Source organism: Haplochromis burtoni, unplaced genomic scaffold (genome assembly GCF_018398535.1).
Source record: "Haplochromis burtoni strain Fernald_Lab_line unplaced genomic scaffold, NCSU_Asbu1 Contig_452, whole genome shotgun sequence".
Classification (NCBI taxonomy): domain Eukaryota; kingdom Metazoa; phylum Chordata; class Actinopteri; order Cichliformes; family Cichlidae; genus Haplochromis; species Haplochromis burtoni.
The window spans coordinates 283,147-307,598 of NW_024582813.1; the positions used below are offsets into that span (position 1 = coordinate 283,147).

General features: G+C 39.4%; 1 protein-coding gene across 6 annotated transcripts in view; it reads right to left on the bottom strand.

Annotated features, from left to right (window-relative positions):
• rgs12b (regulator of G protein signaling 12b) overlaps positions 1–24,452 on the bottom strand; it is a 43,471-nt gene that overhangs the window by 11,277 nt on the left and 7,742 nt on the right. For all 6 annotated transcript variants that reach the window (XM_042213549.1, XM_014341310.2, XM_014341311.2 and 3 more), the window contains exons 5-6: positions 22,732–22,851; positions 3,417–3,438 (exon numbers count right to left, since the gene is read on the bottom strand). In XM_042213549.1, the coding sequence (XP_042069483.1) occupies positions 3,417–3,438; positions 22,732–22,851 (142 nt within the window). The remainder of the gene's footprint in view (positions 1–3,416; positions 3,439–22,731; positions 22,852–24,452) is intronic.

Here is a 24,452-nt window from a genome sequence, read left to right on the forward strand (position 1 = left end):
GAGCAAATGTGCACTATGTTGTTATTAATGTTGCATAACAGTCCTCCTGTGCAACTTAATGTAAATGAGGTCATTTAAACCGAAATCTATATTATCATGAATGTTTAATCAATAAAAAGAAGGATTAGGATAAAACACACACACACACACACACACACACACACACACACAATTGCACTCCCTTACGGCAGCAGCCTCCCATAGCACTACACTGAGCACCACCACAGTGCAAACACTACATGACAGAGATCCCAAAGTGTTAACACTGCCTGTCAAGCCTCCAAGTCCCAGTTTGATCCATCACTGGCAGGCTGCACTTAAACAAGCCTAAACAAGCCTGATCCAAAAAGTTGGATCTTTACACACCAAGACCCCCAAAAATCTGTAGTGCCAGACACCACAGGAAAAAAACTCCCATCCTCTGTCTACACCAAGGCTTCAGAGATGTTTCAATGGCAAAATTTTAATGTTGTTACTAAAAGGCATTTTACAGGGACAATTATGATAAGCAGTGAGTGAGATGAGTAAAGTAAGATTTACAAAAGGAATTTCTTAGGATTCTGTCCAATAACAGAAATTAAAAAAAAAAAAAAAACTGACACAAAGTTTCTAACTCGGTATTCCACTGAAATTCCGTTTAATTTTCAATAGATGAGAAACAGCACAGCAAACACAAAGTGAACTGTAGGAAAACCACAACACTCAATCATTGCCCCACTCAGACTTTACAACATTAACAGCTGCTGTACAGACGGGTTAAACTCATTTATTATCCACCTGTCAACTGATAGTTCCAAAACCATCTGTCTAACAAGCAATCTCCATCTTGTGGTATTTTTCTTTAACTTCCTTCACGGGCCTAAAGAAAATACAAACTGAATTTTCAACATAAAAAACCTTCTGCTGTCCAACATGTTGGCCTCATTGCTTCCCTGTGAACAAAATCTGCATTTCCTTCAGTTGGAAAAACAAGTATTCAAAGCTCCAGCTATCTCCTCACCTGGGTAAAGCTGGTAGGAGCCTGTGTGGTGCCAGCGGGGCAAGTAGCGAATCCTAAGGGGTAACCAAGTCCCTCCATCCATAATCCCCCTATCGGGGCCCCTCATGAACTCCAACACAAGAGGGCTGAACGCATAGTCCAAGAAAGGGCCCACATACACACACTCACACACACTTTTACACCAAAAGAGAAACAGAGAGAAGGTGGGAAATGGAAAAAGAAGGAGGATATAATGAGAAAGAGAGAGAGAGAGGTTGCTGCTGGTGAGCAACCTGGATGACAACCTGAGAAAGCACAGAGAGAGTCAGGTCACAACATGCACACGCACCTGCATGTGCATTCACACAGCTCTGTGAGCTTCCAGCCAGGGTAACCGATACAAGCACACACAGGCCTCAGAAAGATGAATAATTCAAAGCCGAGAGAGAAGGGAGATAAAAATGCCGGGCACACGCGCGCGTATACATAGTGACACGGACACACGCACACGCTGCAGTATTGATGAGGAGCTTGTTAAAGGAAGGCCACTACTGAGGCTAATGAGGCCTGCAATACAGATGTTGTGGCGCATCTGGTGGAATCCAGTGGCTAAATCAGGGCTGGTATATAAGGAGATGATTTAAAGCTACATTTTACACATTCTTTTAATTTTTTTCAATAAATCAGTCTAAGCATTGAAATGAGGCAATTTTAGACTTGAGCAATGGAAATGGGCTCCTACATTATGCAGAAGGTAGGCTGGCTAAAATCTACTCGATATACATAATTTATGTATCATAACGTATAGTGATTTTACCCACACGGCGTGTGTGTGCACAGAGTTACATTTCTCTCACTTGATCCTGGTGACAGTGATCTAACACAAGACAAAACGAGAACATCGTTGCAAAATGAGGAACCTCATTAGTCCCTTAGTTGTCATGTTCCCTATCTCATGCAAGAAAAAATATTAAAGGAGAGAAGTCTCACAAACAACACATTCTATCTTCCAGAGACATGCATTGTGGAAAAAGTGATGATAAACACTTCTACATTCAAGCTCACAGTAAACACGTCCACCATAAAATTCAGAGCTTCCCACCCCCCGTCTTGTTTCTCACCTCCTCTGCATTCTTTTATCTCCCATCTGCCATAAAATTTATCTTTCATATACATTTATGGGGTGTTAAAGCACAGTTTAGCACAAATTAGATCCAGTCTAACAAATCATGAAAATACACTGTGCGAATGGTCTGTCATCCTAATTAAAACAACAGTACCAAGACAACTGAAAAACAACAACGACAAAACACTAGAAAAGCACATCCCATGCAGCTTTCCAACAAGTCTCACGGAACTGGAACTGTTAGTTTTTGCATCTTGTTGGCACAGACGTTAAAAAATGCCTATTATATAGCCCCACCATGGGAAGATATGTAAAGTGAGTTATACAACCACTGACGAATGATCAAACAGCGTCTGTAACGCCTTCCCTTTGCAACACCTTCTCAGCCTGGAAACTGGCAGCCTGAATCTGATCAAGGCTTCTTCACAGATATTTGCAAGCCGTGATGACAAAAGGTGAAGTTCTATCTTGTCACCTGGGAGGAGACTTTGTCTGAAAGTTTGTATTAGTACAACTGTTGCAGCGTTTTTTACTTTTAAATATTACACTGTGGTAATATGTGAACCATTATATCTAACCTACATCTCTGTATCATAAATACGCTTATAAGGATTACAGAAGCAGAAAAAAAACCTACCAGTTGCTTCGTTATTATATTTACAAATTTGGCTTTATATTTAGCTTGCAGCCAGACACCAGCAGCAGAATAAGCACAGGTGTGGCAGAAAAGCAGGCCAAACTAGCTCGCCTGTTGCTAGAGAAGTTATTGAAAGCAGACCAATGTTAGCTGGGTGCTACTGTGAGCATGGCCACGATGAAACGCAAGACCTAAACTGATAAAATACTCGATACACGCTAAATGAACCGCATCCTAACAACTCAAGAATGCAAGGTTTTGTACAATTATGGTAAAACTCACAATCGAGTTTTCTTTTTCCATTATCGTGCATTTACTGCACTTGAAAAATGTCTACTTTAATTTTACTGAACTTGCAACGTAGAAAAAAAACAGCAAAACTAAACATGTCCCAGTTTGATGAGGACAGAGTCGGAGCACTGAAGGTGGTGTAAAAGCCACCTCTGCAGAAAAATTGAGGCATCAAAGTTATGGTGCAAGATAAAACAAGATCACCATTTCTAAAATGATTTCAGAACAGCATTTGTTTTCCCTTTATTTTAGTGCTGTTGTTTTCCCCCCTTCTAATTACTACACAAAACTTTAGATTTTCAATAAAATTCCCCAGCTCACGTAAGAAGAAGACCTGAAAATGATACTGAAATAATACAAAAATTTAAGGCATATTTACTCACCTCCATCAGAGACTGCAGCAGACTGTAAAAAGCAGAAAGACATGAGTTAGGATCTTTCTTCATCACACAGATGACACACATTAAAATCAGCTCACACAGGGCATGAGGCCCAAGAGGCCAGAGCATGCACTTTTGGCCACATGGAGACACAGACAGACTGACTGAGTTTCTAATAGGAATGATTCCATTATCAACACAGTTTCACATCATGACACAGCCAGATTAGCACCCACATTCATTGTCTTCTGCGTGGGTGGAATCGTCTGTTAACTGGCTGCGCTTGCTCTACAAGAAAACTCAAAAGGGTGGGGCCTACTGTCTGGGTGTATGTGTGAAAAGGTTAAGGATGGGTCCCGTCTCCTTTCAATAGGCAGGTGTGAAGTTTCCCTGCTTATCTCACAATCACAAACAGAGAGATGAAGAAACTCATTCAATCTCCATTTTAACGGTTTTCAACAACACAAACACGCAGATGTTAATATAGACACATAATCAAGCCAAACTTACTTCAGCCTAATATCACATTTCCCTGACACAGACCCAAAACGACACTCAGAAATACACACATATGGCGTACAGCGGGTTTTTCTCTCAGACATGCTGAGCTAGGATGAGATCACTCAACGCAGACATCACTAATGTAGATTACTGTGGAACAATGCATCACAGTGTGACTCAGGCCAAAGCCGAGCAGGAGACAAAAGAGGGAAAGAAAGGAAGGAAGAAAGAGAAAAATGGTTTGAGAAAGTTGAAAACTCAAAAAAAAAAAAAGGGTTCAAAATGGAGCCTAATTTGCAATATGTGTCTTTATATTCTCTTAATCTAACCGCTACCCTTGCTAATAGCAAACTTTCTGTTTATTCATGTTAAGAGAGCAGCCTGGTACCGAAGTGATCTGTAGGAATTTCCTACAGCGCATTTACCTTTGGGAAATTAACTTTTATTGAGCTCGTCATTACTCAGCACAGACATCAGAGTGTTCTCCAGATGAGCAGAGGTTTCTATAGGTCACACAGTCCATTCTTTAGAAATGCAACAACAAGTTGTGTGAAATAACATTGTTTCTTTCCCTGCTATGGTTTACTGAATAATAAAATCATTCATTAGAAAGCAAATTAATGTGTTATAAGATCATTTTTATATTATACAATAAAGCTTTGAGCTGCAGCCTCATGTGCCTACTGTCAAACTGAAAGCTTTACTAGAGAGAAAAGTGATATTATCTCAAAAAAGAAAAAAAATCCCTTTTAGTTGTAGTTATTTCATATTCACTTTAATTACCCAGATTTCTACCAGCAGCCTAGATTTGGTTTTAGACACATGTGTCTCTGAGGAGTTAAGATAGGGAACAGCATAAGACAAAAGGTCAACAGTAGGAGTACACCTTTGTGTTCAAAAGAGTTACTAAAACTGAAACTGGTATTAAAATAAAAACAGAAGCACCACAAAGTCTAAAAAAAGGCAGTGTCTGCAACTGAGCATTACATTAGGTTCCAAACTATGCAAATTTTACAGTAACTAAAATACTGAAGTGGAAGTTCTGCTATTCAAATAGATTTGTTCACCTAAACACTCGTTAACCAATTTACAAAAACAATAACATTCTCTATTTGTAATAAGCCTACAGCATTAAAATTCTAAAATATCCAGACTCATATTCAATATGCAAACTGGGTACATCTAGTTCATTTGAACCCTTGGTGCTGTCTGTGTATGTGCTACCTGTTGAATTTTGGCCATTTCCTCTCTTAAATCAGATCTAGTCCTGCCCAGATGGTTCTGTCAGTGTAAAGATGTTTTCATACATAAACATCAAACAATTTCAGGTGACCTTGAATTCTCCCTAAGTTACGTAGGTCTGGGAGTTTCCCATGATGCACCGAGTGCTTCCTTATCAATCACTATGTGTTTATATAGCTCTCTGCATTTAATCATTAGTTATTACTAATCTCTGGCTCTCTTCCACAGTCTGTCTTTTGTCTTGTCTTCCTCCCATCACCCCCAACCAGTTGAGGCAGATGGCTGCCCCTCCCTGAGCCTGAGGTATCTTCCTATTAAAAGGGATTTTTTTTCCTGCCTGCTGTCCCCAGGTACTTGCTCAAAGGGAGTCATTTGATTGTTGAGGTTTTCTTGGTATTACTGTAGAGCTGTTACCTTACAATATAAAGTGCAATGGTATATGTGATTTGGCACTATATGAATAAAACTGCACTGAGTTACAATTTTAGAAGAATCAGGATGGAACATTTTTATAGTTGTCTTTTGCCACATGCAGCAGGAAATTGTCCTCTTAAGATATACTACTGGAAAAACCATGTGTGGTTTAGGTAAGGGAGTTGCCTGGATAGAAAGTGCAAGAGGAAGGACACGGGATGCTCATTCGCTAGTGCGTTACCAGGGAGCTGCTAGGATAAAAATGGGCTAGTGTCCAATCGAACATCCCCGCATGCTGCTCAGTTGAGTGATGTCGAGAAAAGGTCAGGGCTGCAGTACATGTGTGAAAACGGTTAAAGTTTCTCAGGGATTAACAATTCCACACTGTCCCTTGAAGTACAGAGGTTGGCTCCAGTGGATGGAAAGAGATTATTCTGAAGCAGCTGTTTGTGGTACAACCACAAGAGAGGATAACCAAAAATTACCAGAGACACAAAGTGATTACACTTATTAGAGCAAAAATCAGATTCACAACTCACACGTTCCCAACAGCATTTACTGTGTCTATGTGTGTTTCTGTGTGTCAAGACATCCTGGCCTTGTTGTAGTTGTGAAGCCTACAGTATGTAAGCATATGGCAAACATCTGTCAAAGATGTGTCTTTTGTGTGTAGCATGCATTTTTTTGCATTTATGAATCTGTGTGTGTTCACCCCTATCCCCAATTCAGCGCTAGCATGATCACTTCCAGACACATGCTGTGGTGGAGAGGTTTGGCCCCTGATCGAGGCCCCTCTCCCCCGTCTTCACTTGATTCCCCCTCTAGCCTATTTTCACTCTCTCCTTCCTTTTGTTTATTCTTTTCCCAGAATGCTGTAGCCCCAGTCTTTCTTCCTTTCTCTCACTTATTCCCTTCTCCTTAAATCATTCTCATATTCTTGCCCTCCGTCTCGTTTCCTCAATCATTCCAGTGGTGTTTCCCTTCCTCTTTTGGCAAGTCCGGGTCATTCCTGACAGCCCACAGAGAATGATTGGGGCTTTTCAGACATTCCCTCTTCGAGTTCCTTTCTCAAGCCTCTATCTGTAGAGATGATATGTAGATGGAAAATACTTCAATTTAAGTAGGATACTCTCAAATGTATATCCCACTGTAAGGAACAAATGTGCTGCCAGTTCATAGGTGCCACATGTGCTACTTTTAGCCTCCACTGGTTTCAGTTATTATCACATCTCCTATAATGTAGGCTGAGGATCGGTTTCTTACAGATATTAGTGGGCCTTTCATGTGTATTGTGGTGAACGCACTGATAAGATCAGCAGAAAATGACACAACTTCAGAGACTGGTGATCATGATTACAGTTGTGGAGAGCTTGTTTGTTGTTGTTGTTGTAGGAAAAAAGCAGAAACTCTATGTGTAGGATGTCAATTCTGGTTAAGCAAGACAGAGCTGCAGATAATGGTTCTTTCTTATTAATAAATAACACATTACATCTGAGATTAGAATCCCTTATGATATTATATTGAATAAAAGCCCATTTCTGTGCTATTTTGGACAAAAAAAGACATTTAGATACAAATCTACCTGACTAGTATGATATCTGCATTTAGTTAACATTTTTATCTAATGTTCTCATTACAAGTGGACAAACTGAAACTACAAACTTCATCATATATATGTATACATATAGTATAAAGCTAATCTCATCAACAACGTGTGAGAGTCAAAAACAATGGAAAATAGAATTAAAAAGAAGATGAAATTATTTGCAAAACATTTAAACAATACATTTATTTGAAAATGCGTCTGTGTTATAAACTGTTTAACCAATTTAGGGCTGCCTATCCTAACTCTCATAGGTTGAGAGGCAGGCCAAGTCTGGACAGGTTGCCAGTCTGTAGCAAGGTTTAGCACAGACAGACAACAATTCATGCTCATATTCACAAGTATGGTCAATTTTAGGATGACTAACAAGCAGAAAAACTGAGGTCCACACAGAAAGGCTCTAGCTGATTGATGCATTTAAACCCACTGATATGGTGAGATGACAGTGCTCACCACTGCGGCACTCAGAGGTTGGGATATTGGTGAACGATGACAAAACAGCCAGTTTCTTTTTTTTTTTTTAATCCTTGGGTCTTGGTTGTCCTGTGGAGTACTAAGAGCACAAACGAAATAAAAAAAGGAAAGAAAAAATGTCCAGTCCAAGGGGAACCCCCCCCCAAAAAAAAACCCCATCTTGGTAGAGTGCCCCACACTGTTAGACACAGTTAACTTAGATAACTTAGAGAACTAGATAACAAGGTGATGGCTTCAAATTGTTGTCAAATCACTAGAAACACAAACATGTTCAATTAAAATCCTAAATTTTGAGAAGCTGAAGCTAAGAAATGTTGTTTAATGTAACTTTTTATCATCAGTTGTTGATGTTCTTGTTGACTCACAGATGAATTTATACTAAACAGTCGATACTGGCAAACAACCATAACGAACCACATCACGACTTTGATCTGGAAATTCACAAAAATGAATGATTTCGGTGAAAAACTTCACAAGCTTATTTTGGTATTCTAGGAAGCCATGTGCACTGAATACTGACACAGTGGAAGGGTTGTAGACCGTTACACAATGATCACATCACTGTGACACCCACTTTAACAAAAGATAAAAGCTGAATCACATGATTGTGCAACATTTAGTGGCAACACACCCTGGTCTGAACCAAAAATTCAAGGCTATGTTTTTATTAACAGTCATTTCACGTTTTTCCATTTGATGGCTTATCGGGACCTCTTTAGAAGAGAAAAATTGGATTCATACATAAGACTTAATTACCTTCAGTAGGAACAGGGTGTGGTGTTGTGACTCTGTCATTCAGTAGGTTACATTACACGGAGGTTGGAAAGTATTTTTTAGTCTACAGGTCAAAACTTGTGTGTTTACCCGCATTATCCTGCTTTTAGCTCCTTGAACACAAATTGCCACCTTGCAGATACATGCCTGGACTGCTTATGCTGTGTGTGTGCATCTGTGGCTGTTTCTTAAAGGTGAGAAGCAAAAAAAGCACAAATACTTTGTTAATGTACTCAGGTATCTGTACTTGAGTATTTATTGTTCTGAAAACTTTTATTTTTACTACCTACATTTGAAAATGAATGCAAAGTATTTCCATGTACTAATATTTTATTATTACATTAATATAGCTTTAATTTGCATGCATAAAAATAGATCATATTAGAACTGTCGTTTAGAAAGTTACTTTTTACTTTATTACATTTCAAAGTCTGTACTTTTTCACTTTACAGAGTAAAGAAAGTGAACTTCTCTTTACTTTAAACTTTTTGAACAGAAGTATCTAAACATCTGTCTAAGTAAAGAATATCTGTGCTTTTGCCGCCTCTGCTGTTGGTGGTTATTGTTTGCGAGGTCCAAATCCTTTATTAGCTGTGACTAGCGTGGAACGTATGACTTACATCATCTGTTATGAAGCCTGGACGTCGGGTTCAAGCTATGACTAAGCACAGTGTACAATTTACAAAAGCTCACTCACAGGGTCATAATATTGAAACTTCGAATGTAATAAAAACCTCAAGTTTCCGAAAATGTTTACGTTTGAGCGTTTAGGCAGACGGCAGAAAAGGACGTTCTGTTTTAATGGATGACACACAGAGTGACCAGTAGCACTTAACAAGGTGAACAAAAATGTCTATCTGTGGGAGAAAGTGTGAGGGATAACATATGCAGTCGCACACACAAAGACTAGACTGTTTGTTCGACAGGAACCTGTTCCTGGCTCAAACACTGGAACTTAAACGGCCACCCTTGGAAAGGAAAGGGGTTCTACTCTTAGAGTAAAAGATGACAAAAATATAAAAGAGTGCTGATCATGTCTTGTGATTTTACATCACTACAGGAGACCACACCCATAACTGAACAAATGAAACATACACACGAACACACACAGAGATTCTGTCCATAAAAGCTGATTTAGAATTCATAGCACAGATTTTCAGACTGCACACATTCATAAACACACACATCCATCTGAGGAGGAAGCTGTTGGGCTAACAGTCTCAATGTGTGCGTGCCACTGTGTTTACTTTTAAATATGAGGTGAATAGTGGCTGCCATTTAGAAGACCAGAGTAATCCTGCCAGGACGGGGGCTGTGAGAAAGCCTAGCTTGAGCATAGCTTAACTCAGAGAGACAAGGATGGAGTGAACAAGCTGATTAGGTTGTAATGTTTCAAACGAAAGTCAAAGAAAGGGTGTGAAGCTGTGAACATGAGCAAGAACGTCTTCCATGGAACCTCTGGGTTAGTATCAAATTTAACAATTTAACCAAAAAACATATACAAATCAATAAATAACACAGAGTAGCTTCTCTGAGTTGCCTATATCAACATCCCTGCAAATATGTATCCTCTGGAATTCTAGGATAAATCCCTGCAGCGCACTAAGAAATCAATATCCACTCTCAATGAAAGGAAGGAATGCGGATAGTGTTTGTTTCCCCACAAAAGAGCCACACAGGAGGTGTGACTCAGAGGCTGCCCCGGTGATAAATTTCTCTTTTACTTGGCTTGATGCCTTAAACACACTACCATCACACAGACAAAGGAGGAAACATGATGTAAACACATATGAATCTGATTGAGTACCCCTGGCTTAACACCTGCAGACATGTTCTCACAGCTGCCAGTTGATGTGCTAAATTAAGCAAACTTCACAAGAAGTGAGACTTCTGACTCAGCTCACCATTCCACTGTCTTACAGCTGTTATCTCTCATTTTCTTGAAAAAACACAAGACCAAAAGAGCCTACAAAAAGCAGATCTTTTCCGACATTTTTCACAGTCTCTGGCTTTGTTTCTACTTCTCTTTCTGTCTGCCTCCTGCTCTGGCTCAAAAGACATCTGGCTTTGAGAGGAAGAGAAGCAGCCGCCTCAAATTTTTGTTAGTCTGTCTTACTTTATCTCTATGCAAACGTACCACCACCAAACCATTTCTTTTCGAAAATAACAGACAGAATGACTTGTTCATTTTAACTTGTACCCTGTTCCTTTCCCAGGAGTCTTTCCTTATTCTGTCTTCATTCATATCCTGTCCCTTTGTTTTTCCTCAGCTGAAGGTAATAGATTCCCTTTCCTCACCGTGTACCTTGCTCATGGTAACGGTCCCATTTTCCGTTTATCTCTCCCCGTCTCACTTGTAGCGAGCAGAACAACACTTTAATGAAGTGAATGATATTTACACTCTCGGTTTCTCTCTCTACCTTGTTCCATCCCTTTGTAAAGTATACAGAAGACAAAACAAAACCAAGACTTGGTTATTGTTTTTTTATTAGTATTATCAAAAATGGTTTTAAACATCAGGTAATTTTTGAATATTTAGTTAAGATGCTTCTATGAGCATTGATCGACAAATGAGTTAATAACAGAATTAAGACTCTCCTTCCACTCCTTTCACTTCCACTCTATTTAAAAAAAAAAACACTGACTAGAAGAGCAGTTCCTCTGTGAATACCACCTGTAAAGCACTGTGTGTGAACGTGTGGATGCATTACTCACTGTATTGGAGTTCCAGACCCGCTTGAAGGAGAGCCTCTTCCTGAGGCTCATCCTGCTCCCCTCTCAAAGAGGAGGAAACCCAGTGACTGTTTAATCTACATAACTGAACCACAAAAACACAATCACTCATGTGCACTGACGGAGTTTCTTCAGGACCTATCTAGGACTTGAAATCTTTGCAGACAGCTAACTTGGATGGAGCCATAACTCAGCAAGTCTATCGCACACTCACACCTTAGAATTAGCTTCAACTGCCTGTTAAAGTCGTATTAAGACACTGTTAACGTAGCTCACTGTTAACGTCCTTTTCCTCTCTCACAGCACTCTATAGCTCTCCCTCTTTTTCCCACACGCTGAGCTGACAGACTGACTAGGAAGTTCCATTCTCTCGCAAACACACGCACACACTGACACACACTCACACGGCTCAGTTTCCATAGTGACACGCCCCCATCAGGCAGCAGTTACTGAGAAGGGGAGGGAACAAAGGTCAGTCTGCCAATCATGTTGCAGCAAGGCCATTACCTCTCCACGCTTCTCCTGTTCCTCCCTGTTCAAATCAAAAACAGGCGCAGGTATGAGAAAATTCAACTTCTCGTCTGGTCTCAAGTATCATGAGAAGGACAGAAGACTTTCATCTCGAGCAGCTGCTTCAAAAAGAGATGATTGGAAGTTCTGCAGGTCTGCTAAAAGGTCAAGTGAAAGCAAAGCACTTCACACGACAGAGTGGCCTACTTCTGCGCACAAACACACACGCACACATAAACAAAGACTGCAATTGAACTTGTGCACATGGCCTTAGGCCTACCTCACTCCCCCTAATTTCCTGTTTTGTCAGAAAGAAAGAGCGTCTCTTAAACCTTTCCTACACATCAACATTATCTTTTTTTGGTATCACTGTTTTAATTGACTAACTGACTGATGACTCATTTCTATACTCAAACAACACATCCACTGAATGACTGTGTCATTTTAATTTGCTTGGAGTCCAGCAGACAGTAGCTGGCTCTGTGTTACACTGTGCTAGCAGTGTTTGTGCAGTGTGTTTATATCACACGCATTGTGCAACCCATTTTCTTTTCTTCATTAAACAAAAGAGCTGAATATGAGAATGCAAATGTTACCTGTGTAGTGTGCAGTGGATTCACAGCAAAGGAAAAAGTTAATGAGACAAGCACCTTTACCTAATGATTGATTTGTAGTGCTACATTAAATCTGCTGCATAGACTAGGGATTAAGTCTGTACCCTACACTGTAGCCTGACATCCAAGCACAAGTAATAGCAATGCAGACTGCAACAACTATGTTGTTTGGTAGTAATAAGCCATGTAAACACAGTATATTGACTTGCACAAGGATAATACCTCTGTCATACAATTGAATTGTGTCTAGCTTGCTCATTAGGTTAATAAAATCTTCATAGCTCTGACTACGTGCATACACTCGGACATAGTTTGGAAGTCTTCTATCCTCTCTGCGTTTCAGTAAAAGTAATTGTTCAAGATTTACTAGCTCCAAGTCCAACAGTTCTGATTAATGCAGGCACAAAAGCGCAAAAGTATAAATGCAAACAACAACATCGTCCATTACATATCAACGCACTACTATAAATTACACTTAAACCAAACATTTCCAATATCACCAGCTATGGACTAAGAGTCACAAAGGCAATGACAAGATCAAGATTCTTTTAATCTTGATTATTTAAAGTAAACATAGACAGACAGGCAAAAATGAATGCAAATAATAGTTTGCACTTACAAAACAAACTAAAATAAAATGAACACAGAAAATATAGTTGGACTTTTGGTAAATTTCCTCAATACTGTCGAAAAACACTTTTATGTAGTATTATGATTTTTCTCATATTTTACCCCTAAACAAATAATCACCATATTACAGTAAAATAAACTAAAAGTACCACTAAAAGTAACATAAACCAAAATGAAACAAGCAATAAAAACTGCCAAACTTTAACAACTGTGGTCTGAACACAATTCTCCCAATACTGCACAGAGTTCACATGTTAAAACTGTTTATTTTTTAATGACAGTTCATTAACATCTGGTTTATGAGTTCTACATTTCTTCTTTACAACTATGGACTGGGTTTTAATGTAACGGAGAATGTTACGGAGAATCCAAATATCCTTCAAACAGGTTTTTGCTTTTTTTTAAAGCCTTGTCATTATTTAATATTTGTTTTGGGTTTTTGTACTTTTATCTCAGGCTCTAAAATGTGACACCTCTCAAAAAAGCACCAAAAAGCTTGGCTTCACCCTTAAAAATAGTAAGACGACCAGTAAACAGTAGAAGCTATGTTGGGCCCTATGCCCATTACATTTCCTTCAACTTTCTATGGAAAAAAATAATAATTTCAATGACTACTGGCCCATAACAGGACATTTTTCTCCTTTCTTTTCTACGCCACAAGCACCATTTGAGGCCATAGAGCGCAAAATGTTGTGCCATATTGTTAATGTTAACCTTACACGTCCCTGTATCATAGCAACATCAGAGATGGCTCCAGCACTCAGCGCCCCCACGACCACTCTACACACATTGACAGAGAAAGGCTGAAGGTGCTGCCAAGCACTAATTACCAGAGCTTTTAGTGCTAAAGGAGACTGCCCAGATGAAGTCTAATATTTAAAAACGTTCAAGTTTCTCTGGTTCAGCTGATTTTATTAAATGCACCACAAACGCTAGTAAAGCCAGACTGATTAAATCCTAGTTGTGCCATTTGGGAAACACCTATCTGGTCAGCCACACATCTTTGACAACAGGGAAGAACCATGAGTAATGATAAGAAACCTGTGCTCAAACAAATCTCTTAACAGAAGGGAAGAGATAGGTGGCAGGGCGCCACACAGGAAGAGAGGGATATGACAAAGTTTAGGTTGGCTAAATCCGCATCCTGGTGATAAAAGGAGAAAGAAAAAAAGAGCAGAGGCTGAGAGAACAAAAGAACAAGGAAGACGTTAGACAAAGAAATGTCGCATCTCTCACTCCTCTCTTCATCCTAATTCCTATGGTCGAGCAAGCAGCATTTTTCCTTTGTGTTCTCCTCCCTAGATAGACCCATGCTTATCCAACACAGAAGCATATGAAAAGTTCTTATTAAGCACACATTTTTGCACTTCTAGAGTAAAACAAAGCTTCTTACACTGTCTTCGTTTAGAAACATTTACATTGTTGAAATATATAACTAATAGGGTATTATTTAAATGTGTAAACAAGTACATTTGAAGACACGCTGCAATCCATTACTTCCAAGTCTATGTTCCATCACCAGGTTTAACTGTCTCACTGACCTCTTTCAGTTTTTATAGGTGCAGTATAGTGAAATACTGCTGTAAAATACTTCAAGCCTACAAAACTTACATCCAGAAATCCAGAAAGTAACTGGCATGTAAATTCAATGTTCAGCTCAGTTACAAACCATCTTTATTAAAGAGAACACATTTTATTTCCTGCTAAGAAGGGTTTAGTTTGGCATCTATCCATTTGTTGCCCTTTATTGCAGACAATAACCCAACATTGCCCCCTGCTGTTGCCACTTAGGTAAGACAGAATTCATACTCTGTGTCAATCTCCGATCAATCAAAGTATGGAAGCGAATCAGCTAATAATGAATAGTGACTGCCAGGTTTATAAGATACAGTGGAAATAAATGAAGTTAAAATCTATTTAAAGATAGAAACGTAAAAAAATATCTGCTTTATGAGACAACTGTGCAGTATTTGTACTTGACGCACCATTAACTGTGCATCTGTTCCTTTTGCAAACTGCCTAATGTTTCCTTTGAAAGCTCACTCTTGAAACTGGTGACTTTCAGATCTTTTTTTAAGATGACACATTTTTTCAGTTTGGTATTTGAATTACAACGACTCATGTTGCTGTCATTAAAACTGCAAATATAGGTAGTAGTAAACTGTGATTCCACTGACTGAAACACTTGTTTAACAGAGATAAAAAGTACAGGTTCAAACACGGTTTTCCTATCATTTTATCTGCATTTTTTGACAATTTAAGTTAACAAAACACAATCTATCGACTGACTTATCACATGACACAGTTTGACTGTGCTGATGTGGTAAACTGTATCTGGCACTTGTTGAAGATAAAAAAGAAACGCTTGTGTTTATTTGAAAGTGGAGCTGCGTCTAACGTGACTGCTGGCCTCCTGCGGTGTTTCATGTACAGGAGCAGTGTTGATCTTGTCTCATTGTCTCGTCATCTGATTTTCCTTCCCTAACACACTCTGCTCTCAGGGGATATCACGAGGAACAACACACACAGTCACTTTGAGAGTACACACAGACACACACAGAAAAATGTGTGTGCAGGTTCTTATCTCTGGGTGTTCTTTTTCACTTTTTTAAGATATGAATGAGTTTTTTTATGACTGAATGTGTGTGTCTGTGCTGTGTGTGCCGGGTCAGAGGCCTGGCAGGCTGCTCTTTTCTCACAACTGTGTTTAGTGAAATTATGTTCTGTGCTGCCTTCCACCACAGTGTCAAAACTCCCTGACAAAAAACTTAATGTGTGTACACACACTCATACACAACCACCGACCTGTTAGGGCAGCGGTCCCCAACCTTTTTTGCGCCACAGACCGGTTTATGCCCGACAATATTTTCACGGACCGGCCTTTAAGGTGTCGCGGATAAATACAACAAAATAAAACTAGTACCGGTACCGAAAAAAAGAAGATTTATTCATAACACACATGAAAAGACCCAGGAAAACCAAGTTAACGATAAAAACGATAACAAAATAACGCTGAAAACCGATAGAAACCCTGAAAACTATTCAATTCACACCTGAGCCTCAACTCTCGCGGCCCGGTACCAAACGACTCATGGACCGGTACCGGTCCGAGGCCCGGGGGTTGGGGACCGCTGTGTTAGGGTACATAAATACAGAATCACTGACAACATAACTGCCCACTACCTTTATACTTTGCATAAGAGGTGGTTATTGCATTGTCTTTTTGCAACACAGTGGATATTTCTTAGAAAACGGCTTTAAAAAACCAATTTGATGAATGGATTCAGAGGACTCGAGAAAAGAATCAACAGGTTTTCTTTTACTTCAACAGAGCCAAAAGGAGCCTGCTGATTGGGTTGTGCATGATCACATGATCTGTCATTCCAGAGAGAGCCTTCACAACTAAACTCTGAGTGCATTAAATTCATTTTAACTTAAATAAATATGTTTTGGATGCCGATAGTGCCTTGAGGCCAACAGCAAAATAGAGAAGTGTCAGTAAACAGGAAGTTTGGCAAGGCCTTTCATAGCAATTACCAAAGAAAGATATGATTTTATGACTCAAACTCACACAAACATCCATTTTTATTTTCAACTGAACTTTAAGCATCTGTTCCAGCAATACTGTTCTGAAACAGTCAAGATTGTGTAACAAAGCTATGATGCTACAAATGACAGAAGCCAGAGAGCCGTTACTGGGATTAAATATTTAGGATGCATCTCGCACACACTTGCATAGATTCCCTAACAAACGCACGCAGCTCGTTTACTCACAGGATCAACTGCCGTTTCAGAATCCGCGCTTGAAGTTTGCTGCTCCATGAAGGAAGAGACAAGTAATCCTCAGCACTGCATGTGAGAGCTCCCCTCCGTGCACATCGTCATCAGCTGTTGAATGTGCGTGTCTGCGCAGAACAAGTGGCAAAGCCCGATGGCTTTGAAATGTCCAAAACGCTACAGAATGTCGCCGTCGCTAGATTCCCCGGTCCCTATGGTTCTCTCTCTTATCCCCCCTCCTCCTCTTCTTCCCTCTCTATAGTCTCCTTTGCCCTGCCTCAATGCTCTCCCCCTCCTCTGTCTCTGCTTTTGCACCCACCCTTGTATAATTTCTATTCCACCCACACTGCTGTGGGCAGAGAGGCACGCACAAACACACACTTGAGACAAGTGCGTAGGCAAGGCTGCGGAGGGAGACCCCTTGCCATTAAGGAACACACCCACACATAAAATCAGCGTTGGGATGAATGTTACAACACATTGTGCTCTTCTGTCAACTGTTTAGTATGCCCCACGCTTGTCTGGGGCGTGGAGAGTAAACTGACATTCACGATGGCGGAGGGGAGGGCAACAAAAAGCAAAATAGGGAGGAACACACTCAGTGTTTTGCAGCAATATTTCCATTCAGCTGACAGCTATGACTGGTGTCTGTTGCCATGATTAGGTTGTTTATGACAGTTGAAAAGTAGCTGCATTCCTCAACATGCCTTGACATACAGTGAATGTACTTGCCCTATTACCCCACACTCATCTCTGCTGGTTTTCCTCCACTTGGCCCAGGGGTGAAGACTGAGAATAAAGCAACACCTCGCTCACACTGATCACTGATAAAAAAGTCAAATGCATTCAGATTCAGTCTACTGCAGAACAGGACGTTTTCTCATTTAAAATCTATACATAAAGAGTTCTGTCAAAAACACATTCTGGTGCAATTTGAATAGAAAGATAAAGTTAGATTTTTGGACAACTACATGAAGTTCATTTTACAGTTCAGAGCTTTTATGTTTGGAAACTCCACCTGTACTCAACCAGCATTACACATAAAGTACACCAACTTCATGTGTTAGTACAGGAGACGAGGCATGTGGCCCTTTTACTGATACAAATTTGGGATGGGTAACTGATTCTTTAGACTTACTTAAACGTGTGTAGTGTCAATAGCAACCTTGTAACTAACTGATCATCAGAAACTGTGACCACCTGTATAAAAGCAGAGATTTTGATAGTCTAGGGCATTCAAATGTGTGTTAACACAATACCACAGTCACCTAACACCTGTAACACCTAAAGCTTGGCCAACAAACAGCAAAATAATCTCCAACACATCAGCAAATCTATAACAGAATGGATGAAAATTAAGAACCAAGGTGCTGCAGTTGCCCATTTAAAGTCCAGACCTCAACCTCACTGAAATGCTTGGATGGGCCTTTAAAAAAAGCTGTGCATAAACAAATACCTGCAACCTCAAAGAAATGAAGCACTTATAAAGGAGAGTGGGCCAAAATTCTCCCACACTGATGTGAAAGTCTGATACAAACATACAGAATACAATTACTTCAAGTTATTGCCACTAAAGGTGGCTTTACATGCCACTGGGTGCATTTTACAGAGGATAGTATTGAGTCCTTTGACCGCTATTTTTTCATAACAAGCATTTTTTGTGGCTCCATACAGATTTTTCCCAAAACGGCTCTTTTGATAAACATTAGTAGTAAACATTAGTAAATGCTGCTGTCAACCCCTGAAGCCTCTGAAAACAGCTGTATAATATACTCTGTAGGGATAAAGGAAGCTTTCCAAAATGTGATACATTAACCCTAATCATATCACCAAGGGTGAGTCTTGTTTCAACAGATAACCTGCATTACAAGCAGGGCGTGGAGTTTGAAAGTAGTGGGAAAGAAAAAACCGGAGAAGGTCTAATGAAAAATGGTAGTTGCATTTTTTTACATTCCAGTATAAAATTGTTAAACAAATTGAGGTCACTTCTTATTCCTAGCTTTGATTAATTTTGATGTTTTTATGAAGCATTTTATAATTTTGTGTTCATCAGCCAGATGTTATAGACACAAAAACAACATCTAAAAGGATGATAAATTAAAGTAACTAACATGTTTGGTCATAAAAGGCATTTCAAGTCTAGACCAATAATAAATGTTAATACATTTTGAGCACTGAGTCTTTGCTATGACAAGTAAATCACGCTCTAAGCTAAGCTAAGATATTAATTCATCTATGTCATAATTAAGCACAAGGATTAAACCAAAAGCAAGACTTGATGATGCCTTATCCTTATAAAGATAAAGTTAATATGTGGCTTTATTCTAACTATGCTTAATATTAAATTTAATAGCAATAGCACTTTCTTCTGCTTCATTGGTGATCATTTGCTGAAACAAATATAGATAATGCTAATGTCTTAAATGTAATAGAACACTAAAAAAGACAAAAACCACATACATTAACTGAAATAGCCATCTGTCAAGAAATGTCCATCTATTAAATGCCCAGTGTTCAGAATTGCATATAGGATATAAATAAAGTTTTAAAAGAAACACTGTAGTTTCCTCTGTAAAACTGCATTCTAACTTCAGTTAGAGTTATATTGAGATTTCAGGAGACTTGCATGCATTCTACTTAAATGACCAAGTCTACAAATTAAATAAACAATTGTAAGTAATGCAGAAAAATGCTGACAAAACAAATAGAAGACATTTCAATATTTTGCTATGTACACTTGATGATATATACTTGTCATTTGAAATACCCAAATTTTACAATACCTTTATAATACGCATTAAAAACTGGCCTGAGCTAACAGATAATAAAGCTCTTTATTTTATTTTATTAGGAAGCATCAAAATGATTTAATATTACAGCACCAGTTACTTCTTAGATTTAATAACACTCCCTGTTTTTGTGCCACTGGGATTTTGCTGGACCTGTCTTCAAGCTCAACACTGCACAGTGGAGAAAAATCTCACCTTCTTCCAACTATAGTTTTCTTTCAGCTCATTGTGCAAACAGCCACAAACGGCCCATTGTGAGAATTGCTTGGTGTTTGTGCATTTATTCTGAAACATTTCTTGTGACCGTTGTTAACTAAGTTCAATCGAGTACACTGCAGATTTCAAACCTCCAGGACCAGTTGAAAATGATGTGTTTGCTTTGAAATGGTTGATTCAGTTAGAGTTAGGTAGCTCTTTTTTCCTTGGTTGGTGATGGTCTCTAAAATAGCTCTCTGTGGTTTTAAACATTAGTATTCTGAAACAAAGTTCTGTGTGTACTATTCAACACGTTCTTTAGCGTCTGTATGTGTGTGAGCGTATCTGTATATGTCTAAGAAGACAAAGAAGTTAAATGCCTAACTAAAGTCCAACTAGGAGCCTGACACACTGAAGTGTGCAACTTGTGTGTGGGTGCTGCGCGACTGCATAATAGTTAGGCTCTAGAATCAGATCTGTCACAAGACAAGAAGGGAACTAAGAGGCAGACTGCAGGTTTCCACCAATAGCAGTTCTCCCAATGTTAAAGGAGGTGATCCAGAGCTGCACCAAAACTGTTCGTCTTTCATCCACCTCTCTGCCAAGCTTAATCACATTCTTTACTGGCAGACAAACAAATGGACAAATGACACTAGTAAAATCATATTTCTCCCCCTGACAGATGAATACGAAACGAGCCTCAAACTCTGTCTTTTATTTCCGCTAAACGAGCCACAAACGCGCCTGCTCACACAGTCTGAAAGCAGCTTGAGCAGCACATCTAACAAGATGTCTGATAGTTGTGTGTGTGTGTGTGTGTGTGTGTGTGTGTGTGTGTGTGTGTAAATATGCTTGTGTGTAAATATGCTTGTGTGTCACAGATTTAAAGCTGGCATTTGTTTGTGTATTTTCATGCACAGCTCTTCCTGCATGTGTGTATATACACTGTGCATTTGTGTGTGTGTGTGTGTGTGTGTGTGTGTCTATATACTGTGTGTGCTTTTGTGTTGAGGCCGCACTAACGAGGGGAATGTCAGCTTGTTGCTCATCAGAGCTCGTTAGAAGTGCAGGCTAACACTTAGAACCCCATTACCCCCCACCATCGTCACCACACAAACACACACATACACACACACACACTCCAATCTCTCTCTCTCCTTCCCCCTTGACACAACACAAAGCCCTCTCTGTTTGTGGACATTACTGCATGTGCAGCGAGTGAAAAAGGCCTAACGACCGGAAGAAAAAGGTGGAATAGAGAGAGTGGGAGGATGAAGGGGTGAAGAAGAAAAAGAAGAAAAAGCAGAAGAGAGGAGCCCTGCCATTGGAAGCTCTGGCAATGGGACATCTACCCCTGTGAAGCTCATACAACAGTTGCCAACTCAAGTAGCAGAAATTCTACACTGCTTCCAATATCATCCTTGATTGTGTATGGTTTTTACATCGTAATCTGCTCTCAAGAGCCTGTAGGTGACGTTTGGACTTTCCATTTCGAATGCAAATTAAATATAGTTTGAAATGAACCTGAATAATAAAAGTGTGAAGTTAATTTGAAGGCTCCAAGTGTCTACTAATAGACTTTCGCTTTGAGGAATTCGATTCATTCAAAAAAAATTTCTCATTAAAAAAAACCAAAAACAAAACCCACACACACAGCAGCTTTAATTTAGCTAAATAATGGTCTCACTGTTTAAAATACAACTCCTCCACCTTAACTGCAGGCCCGGGACCTCTGCGGTATTTAACTCCCAGTCGTTTTCCCTCTTTCTCCCATGCTTCCTGTTGCCATCTACTGTGCTGTCCAATAAAGGGAAAAATGCCAAAAATGTCTGTTTAAAAAAAAAAAAAACTATCACCACTGATGCAACAGTGTGGGATTTGCTTATCTGCTCCCACGGTACCCCAGTCACCACTAAACGGCGGAAACATTAAGCTGTCCTCTGATCTCTATCTTAGAGCCAAAGCTACTGTTAAGAATTTTGGTGGAGGCAGCAGGACTCTACCGTGGTCTTGGCAACCTTCACACAGACACACGTAGAGACAAGTCATGATGACAGCAACACTCTTTTACACTGTTATCACCAGGACAGTTTTATGATTCGCTTCCAGAAATGGAATTTCATAATAAAATCCCACCTTAAGTTACACAAACACAACCTAATACAAGTAATAATAAGTCTTTGTATCTTTCCCATCTAAGTCCAAAAATAGCAATTGCTGATTTTCTCTGTATTAAATCCTGTAAATAGGGATATTGTTGGGCAAAACTCATGGCTTTCAAATGACTGCATACTAGGTCATTTCTTGAAGCTAAAAGAAGCGCAAAAGGCTAATTCTTGCAACAGTGTAGCAGTGCTGCTATTTGCGCAGTTTATATTTAAGAAAACAAACAAAAGAAAATCATTAACTTGTCCCTATGACAGAACAGAAGCTTGATTTCTTTTTCTTGGAGAAATGTAAAGAGATCTTCTTCTGTTGCTTACTGGCCATCAGAGCTTTCAGTATCAACAATTTAAAAAAAGCATATACAATCAGAATTTGATGGAGTCCAAGTATCCTTACTTACACTCCTTGTGAACTTGGTGAAGCTCTGGAAACTTTTAGGTGGTAAAAAGCTAGAGATTGCTGGTGTGTGTCATTTTGACTATAGATCCCTCTAACTTTTTTATGTAATGTAATGGAACCAGGCTCTTATTTTCTCTTAGGGAGGGGAACAAATTAATGTTTCTGCTTTATGTTTATTTGAAATATACTGATGCATCTTTGTGGTGTTACATTTTAAAAATTAATAAAAACAAGTGAGTACAAAAGATGGCTCTGTTCTTTACTGTCTATGTTGCCATGGTGATATGAGAAGATGTATCAGCTTGATGCATCATGTGAGCATGTATGGAGTGCATGAGCTACTCTTACTAGAGACAGAGGCAACACCTGAGGCTCAAACATGACAGTAACACAGTAGCCAGTCTGACCTTAAATATTGCAGTAATGTGCATTACTTGTTGGTATACTTGTGTTGGAAAAGGTCCACGCATATAGATTGTGTGTTGTATATATGCTACCTCAAGATCATCCAGGGAGCGGGCCAAGCTGAGACGTTTGGAGCGTCCAAAGGAGCGCCTAGCTGAGGAGCGCTGCTGGAGAGGTGGGAATCCCATGGTCAAACCTCGGAAACGACCGCCCTGGATAGAAAAGAAACACACCATCAGTTTACATTCATATTGTAGACATTTTATTAACTAAAAAAATCTTTGTAAGCATGTCCATCTGTTCTTGCCCCATCTCAACAACTGTTTATTAGATCTACTTAAAACGTGGCTGGTCTATTGCTGGCACTCAAGAGTAATTGCAGTGCAAAATACGAGTTTATTTGGATGACTGATTCTCATATTTTTGACAAAAGCTGCTCTTTGTTTTACTTTTTCGCCATCAGTAACCGCTGCCTGCTCCACTCTGTGCGTAGGACGAGCTTACGGTGGAGATGTTAAGGGTTAGCGCTAATCCTAACCCTTAACAACAACCAAGGCCTAACTTTATTTAAATATTCTATTCTGCTTCCTGGTTTATTTAATGTTTAGATTTACTTCGTGCATTCTTACTGTACTTGCTTTAGCTCTCAGTTCCTAGCAGCTTTAGAGTTTCAGTGTTCCATCACCCTGTGTCCTTTGTATTTAAGTTCATGTGTCTGTATTCCCCATTTAGGTTTTGCACTTCCTGCTTTATTTCCTGCGTTAGTTGTTCCTTGTGCTTTGCTTTTAGATTGCATCTTTGTCTCATCTCTTGTGATTCAGTTAAACCATTTCTCGTTCTCCCAGCTGTCTGCACTTCCCCTAATCGCCCTTATGTGTATATGTAGTTGCTGTATTCCCTTTGTCAGAGTGTCCGTTCCTGTTCCCCTAGTGTTTCTCAGTCCCAGTGTGTGTTTCTTTATAGTTTATAGTGTTCCTCTTTTGGACTTTTGTTTGCCTTTTGGATTACTGCTAACATGCTTATAATAAACAGCTCACTTTAAGTTTATCATTGCCTACCTCCACATATTTGCACTTGGGTCCTCTACACGACAATCAGTCTGCATTTCCTTTAGAGTATGAGAGCACCAGTGGCTAAAGCAGCACGCACAGATAGACTGGCTTTCTTCACAGCCTCATTGTGAACTGGCACAATCACAAGCACACGTACACATTCAAGGAAACTATCTTCATATTTGTCATCTGTAAACTATTCAGCAAAAGTCCTGAATCACCTCTTTTTTCTTTATATTTTGTTTCAGAGGAGCCAGACTTTCTGGTATTTGGTCTAGTCAAGGGCTTATATGCATATGAAAATAAAGTGTCTGTGTCTGCCACCACATTCTGCAACCACTTCACATTCACTGTCGAGTTTCTGGAGCTCTATTGATGTAAATGAACGCCATTCTTCAGAAAAAGATGCTCCCTCAACTCTTTTTATGTTTTATTTTTTGTTAAATCTTCCAGTGGGTTGAAATTTGGTGACTACAAAGATCAAATCATGATTTACTATTTTTTAACTCAAACTATTAAGTAACCCCTCACATTTTTGGGGGGGATGAGGGCAATCTCATCCTGCAAGAGACCATCCCATTAAGATTAACAAGCAGTTTCATTGTAGGGTAAAGGTGATCAAGCGGAACAACCTTGTATCAGTGTGCAGTGACCCTTTACTTTGAAAAGAACATGTGGACACTAACTAGGCCAACAAAATACCTCTTTTAGAATAACAGAGCTCATATAGTGACTAACCATTCAGATTTTTACCCTAACAC